Source organism: Rattus rattus, chromosome 13 (genome assembly GCF_011064425.1).
Source record: "Rattus rattus isolate New Zealand chromosome 13, Rrattus_CSIRO_v1, whole genome shotgun sequence".
Classification (NCBI taxonomy): domain Eukaryota; kingdom Metazoa; phylum Chordata; class Mammalia; order Rodentia; family Muridae; genus Rattus; species Rattus rattus.
The window spans coordinates 3,678,395-3,690,446 of NC_046166.1; the positions used below are offsets into that span (position 1 = coordinate 3,678,395).

Here is a 12,052-nt window from a genome sequence, read left to right on the forward strand (position 1 = left end):
CAGAAAATGTGGTACATCTACACAATGGAGTACTACTCAGCTATCAAAAACAATGACTTTATGAAATTCATAGGCAAATGGATTGAACTAGAAAATATCATCCTGAGTGAGGTAACTCAATAATAGGAAAACACACAGGGTAGGCACTCACTGATAAGTGGAGAGTAGCCCAAATGCTCAATTACCCATGATACAATACACAGACCACATGAAGCTCACGAAGGACGACAACCAAAGTACAGATGCTTCACTCCTTCTTAAAAAGGGGGAACAAAAATATTCATAGGAGGGGAAATGGAGGCAAAGTTTGGAGCAGAGACTGAAGGAATGGCCATTCAGCGCCTGCCCCACATGGGTACACAGCCCCCCCCCAGCCACCAAAACTAGATAATATTGATGAAGCTAAGAAGTGCATGCTGATAGGAACCTGATATAGCTGTCTCCTGCGAGGAACAGCCAGAGCATGTCCAATACAGAGGTCAATGCTAGCAACAAACCATTGAACTGAGAACAGGATCCCCATTGGAGGGATTAGAGAAAGGATTGAAAGATCTGAAGGAGCTTGCAACCCCATAAGAACAACAATGCCAACCAACCAGAGCTCCCAGGGACTAAACCACTACCCAAAGAGTACACATGGACAGACCCATGGCTCCAGCTGCATATGTAGCAGAGGATGGCCTTGTTGGGTACCAATAGAAGGAGAAGCCCTTGGTCCTGCCAAGGCTGGACACCCCCTATTCTCCCCCAGTGTAGGGGAATGGGGGTGTGTGAAAGGGGGCTGGTTAGGGAGGGAAACACCCTTATAGAAGAAGGAGAGGATGATGGGATAGGGGGAAACCAGGAAAGGGAATAACATTTAAAATGTAAATAAAAAAATATCCAATTTAAAACAAAGAGAGAGAACAGATTATGAGAGAATGGAATTACAAAGCACTTCCTGGTGTAGCCACTGCTATTTCTTTGTGTGCTGCTTGCAGGTGTTTAAATCAGTGCTGGATTTCCCACTTAACTCTTGTGTAAGCCTCTGATGTAGCTGAAGGCTGCACGTGGGAGGGGGATTATATGTCCTTTTCCTTCACGTTGCACTGGTGCTGACTGCAGTGGCCAGGAGGAAGATACATATCTCACTGACATTACCCAGCAGGCCTCAGAGGCCTAACTGAGATGACTTAATCTCTTGTCATCTGTGACCATGAGAGGCATTAGATCAGAAGGCTGAGCGCAGGGAGCCCTTGGGAGAAAGGGCTTCTCTTGGTTTCCAGCTCAAGTACTATCCTTCTGCTGGACTTGGTCTCAGCAGCTGCGTTTAAATGGTATGGGTCTGTAAACAAGCAGAAGGGGCCCTAATCAATTTTCTAGAGATGCATTCCCACAATTCTTAGTCCACTCCTCTCTGACACACACGTTCACCTCAGGCTAGGTTCTTCATGTCAGTAGTTGTGAGTCATATAGTCCTTCGACTTATGGGTGTTTTTGGCCATCCCATACTGTCAGTGTCCAATATTAACTTCTTTAAAAACAAACAACCCCAAAATTTTAATTGATTAACTGTGAGTTTCACAACATGTACCCCAGTTCCACTCATTTCCCTGTCCTCTCATATTTATCCTTCATTCTGCAACCTCACCCCCAAATACACACACACACACACACACACACACACACACACACACACACACACACACAAAAAGCATAGAAAACATCTCATTGTGAAAGCTGTAGTATGTTACTGTGTGTCCCACAGCATATTCTTCTGTCCATACATTTTCACTTGCAATGTTCATTTCAATGAGTAAATGGTCTAGTTCCAGGTCTTTGGCTTTTGTGATACCATCAAGACTGGATCTTCATCAGAAGTCCTTGGATGTCCTGTTGTTGCCCTGTGTCCCAACCATTAGGAGATGATATAGATTTTTAGGGTGGGTCAACTCAAGGTCCTGGATCTTGGTCTATGTGGCAGCTGAGCTGGTCAGTGCACCAGCTCTCCTTTCTGAATCACTGGAACTCTCTCGCAATGCTCCAGCTAGGCCACTCAATGCTGCCATTGGCACGAGGCAGGTTCAGCTCTCCTTTCTCATACCCTAGAGATCCAGGGGAGTTTCGAGAGAAGAGGGCGAATACCTAGGAACTGGGAGATGTGCAGAATTGGGATGCATGATATGAAGTCTACAAAGCATCAATCAAAAGTTAAAAATAATTCAGACATAGTAGTTAGACATTCTTTCCTCCCTCTCATCCTTAAAACTGTGCAATTCAGTAAGGCACAGATGTTATCATGCTGTTAAAGGGCCACATTGATAATACCCAGAATAATGGTTGACCCCGACAAACTTCTTCCTATTTGTTGACTGGAAATGAAAAGGATACTGACAGAAGAAGACGAAGAAGCCAGAGTCACAACTGAGCACTCAGCAACAGACAGATAAGCTCTCATCAGTACAGCCGGTTTTTGGTAGTCTAACTGCCAATGAATAGTTTGTTCCCTAAAAGTTAACTTTTGATATGATTAAAGATTTATATGAAAGTTTTGTAAAACAGTGATCATTCTGAGTTCTCAGAATAGAAAGACTAGACTTCAGTGAGACTTACACCAATGGAGCCAGCAAGCCCATGTGCTCATAAGTCATTGCTCAGCTCTCTCGTAGAGGTCAGTAGTCTCTGATGGTCATAGAAGGGAAGCCTGTAGGACTTCTGTGCTAAAATTCAGCCTCAACTTGGCCAGGGAATTCTGAAAGAAGGGGTGTTTGAGAGTGGTGAAAAAAATGACTTGAAGTCAATTGTGGGGTACAAGCTCATAGCCTGTGTTCTGCTCAAGACGGCTTTCTCTGGCGATCTCCAGACAACTCTTCCAGATAGCTCATCTTTCACAGACCAAGGCCCAGCTTTTATTTACATATCAATCCAGTCATTTACTCCAAGTTCCCTTTTGGTTATCCCATGAATCAGTACTCCATGACCCCAAACCCCTGCTTCTTAGAAATATATTTTTTCTATATTAATAAAATAACAAATATATTTTTTAACATTGCAAATGAATTCAGAGATCTGCCTGCTTTTGTAAGCATAAACAATAAACTTAGCTGAGTAGAATCCCATCCTGAGAGTACCATTCTGACCAAATCTGGGCCTGGATCTAAATTCACTCTGTCCCAGACCAACCTTGAACTCAGGAATCTTCCTGCCTTTGTATCTTTCTGACAAGCTGGCTCATATCTCAGCTGCCTCTGTTCTTTTAGGTCTATGAAGCCCTTCATATAATTCATATTATGTCCTTATATTTTCATAGTTGAGAAAATATTTTTAAACTCATGTTTTCAGAGTTCTTTCCCACAGCCTTAAGGGCTGTCCTGAAGGTCACAACATTTACCATTTTTGTTAAGGACATAGACACAAGCTTACCTCCTAGACTTTTTCTTTTTCTTATCATGGAGTCATTAACCTTTGTAGAGAAGACATTTCCTGATAACCTTAGCAGGGAGAATATTTTTCAAAGGAGGAATATATATAAACAAGACTCACACCTAGCATCTGTCAACACTCATGAGACCCACACCCTACTGGCTCTGCTCCAGGGGTGGAAAACCATGTCACACCATTCCTTCCAGTCCATGCAGGACTCAGCACCTTTGCCTCACCACTGTATTAGGTTCAGTCCGGTCTGTGGCCTCTCCAAGCAACCCTTGTAGTCTTTATTCTGCCCTTCTGGAACCATGAGAGCACCAGTCTAAGTCAGTAAGATGACATTTCCACACTTTTTTGTTGCTGGACAGAAATCCTGCTATTATCATATGATAACCATAGGCCGCTGTTGAGCTCCTGAGGCATGGCTGGTCTTAATAAGATGTATAGGAAGTTCAGAGTAAGTGCTAGGTTTTGAAAACAATCTGAAAAAGTAAAATATCTTATAAATTTCTTGTTGATTATGTGCTGAATAGTGATATTCTAGATATCATGAGTTATATTACATGTTGTTAAAAATAATCTCATTGTTCTTTTTAACAGTTTAGCTTTAAAAAATTTAAAGTTCCAATGTGACTTACATCATCATATTTACTGTGGATATATTAACTTAGACTTTTTTCCTGGAGGAGTGGACATGCCTGCTTTAGCCAATCTACATATACTACACACCACTCCCCTCACCAAGGAAAATCACTTGTAACATCAATTATGTCAGTTGACCAATTTTCAGATGTTCATCAACTGCAGAGACTACCAAGATACCTTTTGTGTGACTCTGGAATTGAATGCCAGCTTTCAATTTAAAGTCTATCGTAAACTAATTAACTGCCCTGGAGAATTTATTCCCAGGTGGGGAACATAGGTATCAACTCACCCAAACACCTCTCAGCGCCCACACACATATCACACACTGCATGTTGAAATATTTTAAATGATATACAATATTCCAGTACTGTGTATTAGAACACAAAACCTTAACCTTCCTGAGAGCTTTGGTCAGCTTACATTTCTATGGTATATAAATCATTGAATTAGGCTGCAGAAAGCACAGTAATAATATAAATACAATAGCAAATTTTTATTGTTTTTGGGTGCCAGGCAATGTGCTAAGTTTCTCTCTTCTGTTATTGTTTAATCCTCAGAACAACTGGATGAAGAAGATAGTTATTATTTTCATTTCTTATGTCATACTTTGTTCATGGTTATGTTCTATGGGTGGGTTCCCGGTCATTGCTGTAAGTCGGTTGGATATGTATGTTCACTGCAGTCTGTGAAGAACGCTTTACTTGAGGGCTTGCTTATCTATCCATTAAACTCAATGCCAGGGGCTTCATTTTCATCCTCAATCTTTATCCTTCCCAAGCCCATGATATCTAACTCACATATTCATCCCAAAAGACTCCGCTTCCTTTGAATTTTGTCCTTGGGTCTTCCTTTTTCTTTTTCTTTTTAAACCTTCTTTGAATATGGAGTGGAAGAACTCGAGTAGAATTTGAGGTCCTATGTGTAGAAAGAGCAATGGAGAACAAGGACTTTTTATCTCCCCTAGGTTCATGGTACTGTGTAAAAATCTAGTTTTAAGATGCCTACATCTTATCAAATCCAGACGTTATGGTAGCTGTTTCTGAGAGGTTTAAGATATGCTCTTCCTTCAATCCCTGCAGGGACTTGGGGTTGGTTGGGGAGTTCCTTCCTCTCACAGTCTCTTGAAGATGCAGACTTTCAGAGCTTCTGACATCTTGCAGCTCCACCATCTACCAAATGCAGCCTGTAGGATTTCTAAGGAATGGCAGAAGGTTGGTACACCAGCAGGAAGTGATGTGCTACATTTGGGAGCATGAATAAAATCCCAGACTTCATCTTTCTGCAAGGGGGCGACTAGAAATCCCAGTCTTTTTCACCTTTCAGGAGGGCAGAGCATTGGCTGTGAGTGAGAACGCGCGGCCTCCACCACAGCAAGTTTGGGGTTTGAGGTTATTTTATTGTTTGTGCCTTTGGAAGCTGTATATGTTATATATCCTTCCAACTTCAAAACTGTCCTCTCATTTGAATGATTGTAAGTTGAATCAAATTCAAATAGACCCTTAACCCAAGTCTGCTATTAGGGAAAACAAACAATCGGAAGGACTTTGGATGTGGAATAAACTATCTTGGGAACTTTTGCAAGCATTCTGGTTTCCCTCTCTTTCAGAGTTGCTCCTCATGAAAGCATGTTTGTTTTATTCCTGAAGAGTTGTCAAGTGAGTCGCAAGCAGCGTTTCCTTCCTCATCGAGTGTTTGTCTCTGGAGCATTGTTGCCATTCTAAGACTGACACAAACCACTTGATTCTTAAAATTATTTCTGGAACATCAAGTGACACTCAGTGTTCTGTCACAATCTTGAAACTGTTTCTGAAGGCCCACATAAAATACAGCAGAGAGGTCGGGAGCCGTTTGTATAGAATTTTTAGAAGCACACCTCACTATTGTAACTGGTTATAATTCCTGGGTGCTGACATGAAGATTAATAATGTTTAACTCTGATTTTGGCAATTTCATTGCCACAGTCCTTTCCTTTCAAGTTATTACCTGGGACCTAAGTGATAACAAATGTTTTGTTTTCTACTGCCAGATACAAAGATAATTTTTCATATGTTACGTGTTTTTATACATGGACACACACATGGACATGGACACACTGACACACAACTGGATCAAAAGGAGATGAGAAATTTTCTTAAAATGGAAAGCTGTTAGTAGTTTAAACACTAGGTGACTGGGTCTCATGTGGTTAAATGATATGGGAAATGGGAGTTCAACCACATGGGTCTTTGTGCATCGATTAGATCATACAGTTCTCGTTTTCTTTTTTCCTTCTCCTTTCCTTGGAAATGATAGCCCTCTTTGCTTTGCCAAGTATTATTATTGAGTCAACTGCCAAAGTTTAAGAGAGAGTGTCAAAGGCTCTTAAAATTATTTGGTGTTGAGTGAAGGGACAAAGAAAGGTATTCACCATTCCCAAGCAGTTCAACTTTTATCTTTCTACCTGATGTTAGGCCATGACTTAGACAGGAAGGCCTTCCTCATTTCCCTTTTTTAAAGAAGTATACACTGTTGCCAGACACCAGCATGTTAGTAAGGGCGGCTTTAATCTACTCACTGATGCCCATTTTAGAACTACACATTCTAATTTCTCATAGAATGTGCCTTTTCTGGCCTGCTCTTCACTATCTTTACACTTCTGTGCATCAGAATACCTGCACGCTTGCTTGTGGCTTTGCACCATCTGGAAGTTCGAGTTTGACTTTGGAAATGATGTCATACTTGCTTACTGCAGGCTGAGCTAATGTTGGTTGAGAATTGGACACAGTTCAGGTCAAACCTTTTTTTTTTTTTTTAAAGACCCTCAAGTTGGTTTTTTTTTCCCCCCTCTCTTTCTTGATTCTAAGAGACTGTACAAAGCTTTAAGATGGAAGGAAGGTGATTGAGGGGCATGATCCACATTCCTTTGAAGTTCAGTTCATGCCTTATGGTCATGGAAAATAAGCTCCCATGCAGAAGAACTCAGCTGGCACCGGCCTCTCCCTGCCATGTTGAGTTTGGGTGTTGTGAGTAGCAAGTTTATCACATCCATCCTTGCTCTCTGTTTCAGTCCAGGAAAAAATATTCTCATAGAGGGGCTCGCCTTCAATCTCCTCTGGGCTCAGGACAGTTCACAGCAGGGCGCTGCTGAATCGCAAGTGGCAAAAAGTGTCACGAACGCTGTGTGTATTGTTCGTTTTGTGCAGCCCCTTCATCCAAATGCTCTCCACTGCCATTCTCGGTCTCACATGTCAGTTTTAAAGGTGGGCATTTCCTTTCGGTCCACAGATGAACCATTCTGCTTTGATAGCTAGGATGCAGGGAATTATTAGATAATTATTAGAGTATTGAGTATTAGAGAATCTGTAGTTCTCAGTCTCTGATCACAGAATGCCAATTCTCTAGCTACGCAGTCAGAACTGCTCACCTCATGGGCCCATGCTTCTCACATATCTCCTGCATGGGCAATCCCAGCTCAATCTTCTTTTCTGCAGCAGAAACTGTAAAAAAAAAAAAAAAAAAAAGAAAAGAAAAGAAAAAAAAAGAAAACCCTTTGACCTTTTTAGAACATAGCTATGGAGTCACACACACACACACACACACACATACACACACACACACACACACACACACACACCCCACTTTTAGAAAGGGTTAAGCAAAAAAGACTCTAGTCTTCTTAGTCTTTAATATTATCCTCTCCTGACATAGTCTCTACCCAAGGCAATTTCTGCCTTTACTGCCACAAGGTATCAGGCATTTGTGTCTAGAAGCTGTGGCGGGAGATGGGGGAGAGAAGGGAGAAGGCTTACTTATCCTAACCTTCATGGTAGGTAGGAGCAGACCTGGGCCCAACATCTGTGCTTGGAATGTTCCAAGTGTTCTCTCTACTGTGTCCTCATACTGATCACATGTCTTTTTGTTTGGTATTCTTATGATATTCTAGTAGCATACACTTTCTTACTTATAAATCTAATTGTGCTACACAGAAGCAAATTTCTCAACACAAGTTGACAGAAACACACTAATCATCCATATCTTGTTGTCCCAGTCTTTTCTCCCAAGACAGTAACTTGTCACACTTTCTCATCTTGCTATTATAACCTTTTTACTTCTTGTGGTTGCTGTTGCTGCTGTTGCTGCTGCTGCTTCTGCTTGATTTTCTGTTGTGGAGGACCAGGATCAGATATCCATTACTGCTTTACAGCATTCTATAATCCATAAGTAACCCATTGTCCCTTACCTCTTTGTCCTCTCAGGGGCTTATATGGTATTTCGGTTTCTGGACTTGATTTTGCTATTGTTTGGTCTCTTGGTCATGAAAGAGAATGTTATGTTTGTCAATTCTTAGTTAAGTACTCATAATTTTCAATTTGGTTGAAATACCAAGTTTAAACATATTGAAGTATAAATTATAGAACTATATGGTTTGGTGAGCTTTGATAATTCATCTGTGTATCTGCTCCCAATCAGTATGTAGAACAAAAGTGTCCTTCCTATGGAATCATATGCAAGTCTTTACAGACCAAAAGTGAAAAGGGGAATACATCTGCATGCCTGTCATCTCTTGGTACCAACTTCCTCCCAACTAGCCAAACTTACTGTCCTTCCTTCAGGAACCATACCATGCTATGGTCATGCCCATGTCAAATAATCCATGTCCACTCAGGTCTTCTGCTCTTTACACATTCTCTCAAGACTTCCTCTGCCCCCTTTAATATTATTTCATTGGGGAATTGATTTCAACCTAAGAACTGTGGAGTGACAGTGGTGGTTTGAATGAGAATGGCCCCCATAGGCGATTTGAATGCTTGGTTCCTAACTGGTAGATACTCTGGAAGGAGTAGGCTGTGTGTCCTTGTTGGGGAAGGTGTGATCCACAATTAAATGATTCCTTTTATAAGAGTTGCCTTCATAGTATTGCCTCACAACAGTAAAACAGAATCTAAGGCAGACAGAAACAATCAGGTGCCATCATTTATGCCTGCTGACATGGCTGTACAATAGTTTTAGCAAATATTTCTAGTCTTTTCTTAACATTCAATTGAGAAAACAAATGCCTTGGGAGTAATGTATTAGATATCATTGTTTAGTACAGAATCTCCTTGGAAACTTGTAGGTGGTTGCCGATAATGATCAAGGACATAAGCCTTCATATGGTGTGTAATGGTTGTTCTTAGAAACTGGCACAGTATGCATTTTTAGATCTGAGTGAGATTCTGTGACCTGATCTGTGCTGTCTAGTCTAGAAAGAAAACTTACTTTGTGAATGGTATCCACAATAATAAATTACCAATAAGATTTGGGGCTTGGGGCTTGGGGCTTGGGGCTTGGGGCTTGGGGCTTGGGAAATGACTCTGTTGCTAAGGTAATTGTCATGCAACACGAGGACCCAAATTTGGAACCCCAGCACCCAGGGAAAAGCCAGATGTGACAGCATGCATCTGTAACCACACTTCTGGGAAGTAGAGACTAGAGGGTTCCTGGGGGCTTGTTGGCAAGTTGATATTACTGAATTGATGAGCTAGGGGTTTGGCAAAATGCTATGTCTGAAAAAATAATAAACCAGGGTGGAGAACAGCTAAAGAAGTCAATTATCAGCTTGTAGACTCCACATAGTCAAATACATATGTGTACATGCATCCTCACCCACATGTGTTCACATGAACATGCAATATACATATAAATACACACAAACAAAAATGCATAAAGCTTATGTTTTTCCTTTAATTAATACCATTTGAAAAATGTGAGTCTCGATTTTCTAATGTTTGAACTCAGGTAAAAGAGGGGATCCTTTGGTGTTCTTTGTCTGTTTTTAAAAGTGTTTGGAAAGTCGTCGTCATGAAGTTGAGGACGTCTGCTTCGCTTGCTGGCAGCATAGCTTCCTCGTGGCCCCATGCCTTTTTCTAATTTAGCAGCCTCCCTATGTGTCTATCTGTGTTCTCCATGTTCTAGGATGATCCTGCAAAGCATGAGCAGTGTTTTCTCGCCCCTCGATCTCATGTGGAAGAATTTGTGTGCCTTGTTCACTACCCTAAGCAAACATGTTGTTTCCCATAAGTAGGGAAACAAACATGGGAACAGGCTACCATTTTGCAATGCCTTATTTTATAAAAACTCTATAGAATTTTTTAAAGTATTACTGTTCGGCTAGTTGAACAACAAGACTTTATGGTGGATTGTAGGTTGACAAAAATGCATTGAAGTGACTTTAAATGGATCTGTAGTCTTATTTTATGTACATGGATGTTTTTCCTACATGTATGTCTATATACTATACACATGTAGTGTTTCTAGAGGCCAGAAAATGGTGTTGGATCCCTCAGAATTGACAACCTTGGAGATAGTTGTTAACTACTACGTGGTTAACAGAATTGAACCTGGATCCTCTGAAAGACCCATTGAGCCATTTCTCTAGCTCCCATCAAGGTATCTTTGAACAGAATTAACTACACTCTGCTCAGGTGCTGTCTGCTGCTACCCCTATACAGAGAACAGCACTGGTTATTGACAACCTCTTTGTAAAACCAAAACCTTCTGTCTTTGTCCCCATCTCAGGTAGATGCACTGAGATTACGGCTGGAAGAGAAAGAATCTTTTCTCAATAAGAAAACGAAACAGCTCCAAGACCTCACTGAAGAGAAGGGGACCCTAGCTGGAGAGATCCGTGATATGAAAGATATGTTAGAAGTAAAGGAAAGAAAAATCAATGTTCTTCAGAAAAAAGTGAGTAGCCGATACAACTCCTTCAAGCTGAGAGTTGCTGCCATACATGTGTCTGATATCTCAGAGAAATTTAGGTCTGTGGAAGACAAAGTATATTTTGAACATTTAGTTTAGGATGATCAACTTTTTACTTACTGGTATTTAATTTACTAATAGTTGTACTGTATTATTTTTAGCATGACCTGTGTGTTTTCTATTTGATTACCTAAGAACTAAATAGAGATTTTTTTTAACTTACAATCTTAATCACTGAGGAATTACACCAATTTATATACAAATCTAAAACTTAAGCCTGTCGGGCTAAGAGCTGGGATTGTAGCTCAGTGGTAAGAGTTCATACCTGGCATATTCTAGGCCCCGGGTTCAGATTAGGGAACTCAGGAAAGAAATGTAGATGAAAAATATAAATTCCAAGTGGCTATTTAATGTTTTTTTCATTATGAAAGTTGACAAGTATTTTAAGGAGTGTGTCTTAATGACATATTTTAGACATACTCTGTAATTACATCGAATTTGGTTGGTCACATCCTCTTGTCTTTATCCATTCCTATTGCCATAGCAAAACATCTAAAACTGAGGAGTTTATACAGTGACATTGAGTTTCTCACAGTTCTGGAGGCTAGAGAGCCCTGGATCAAAGTCTTTTTGCTTTCAAGATGGCGCCTTCTCATTATTACATGCTCCTCCAGGGCTAAGTGCTTCATTCACACGCGATGACAGAAGGCTGTAAAGGTTGAGCTAGTTCCCCTTTGCCCTTTTATTAGGTCCTTAATCCCTCACAGGTCATGGCTCTCTTGACCATCATTTTTAAAAGGCTTCACCTAGTAATACACTGGCCATTAGCTTTTAACATAAATATGTTGGGTTCTACACCTAGACCAGAGCAATGACCAAATCCATGTGGACTATTTAGAGAGGTTTTGTCACTTCTTATGTGAAACTAACTTTTACTTAGTTAGAATCAGCGGAGAGAACACTCTACCACAGTGATCCAGTAAGATGCTCAGCTTCATCAGGACCCCTCTCTTCTTCCCTTTTTCAGTGGTCCATTTTATTTCCAACTGGGGACCTTGATACTGTGACAGCACCACTGTTTTACTTTGGAGAATTCTCATTGTGTGTGTTATACAGGTTTTGGTACCCAGCATTTTCCTTATTATTGTTATTGTTATCTTTAAAAGGTCAGCAAGAGGAAGAGCTGTTTCATAACCCTGCTCTCCTCTGACAATTAAAATGCTAGAAATATACAGAGCTTTCTGATCCATGGGTCACTATTATGGAAACTGTGATCAGCAGC

The 12,052-nt window shown here is 40.7% G+C and overlaps 1 protein-coding gene across 18 annotated transcripts in view; it reads left to right on the forward strand.

Annotated features, from left to right (window-relative positions):
- Erc2 (ELKS/RAB6-interacting/CAST family member 2) overlaps positions 1-12,052 on the forward strand; it is an 883,982-nt gene that overhangs the window by 335,035 nt on the left and 536,895 nt on the right. For all 18 annotated transcript variants that reach the window (XR_004389747.1, XM_032918652.1, XM_032918651.1 and 15 more), the window contains one exon: positions 10,588-10,755. Coding sequence is in view for 17 of the 18 variants with exons in the window: in XM_032918652.1 (XP_032774543.1) it covers positions 10,588-10,755 (168 nt within the window). In the remaining variant the exon portion in view is untranslated. The remainder of the gene's footprint in view (positions 1-10,587; positions 10,756-12,052) is intronic.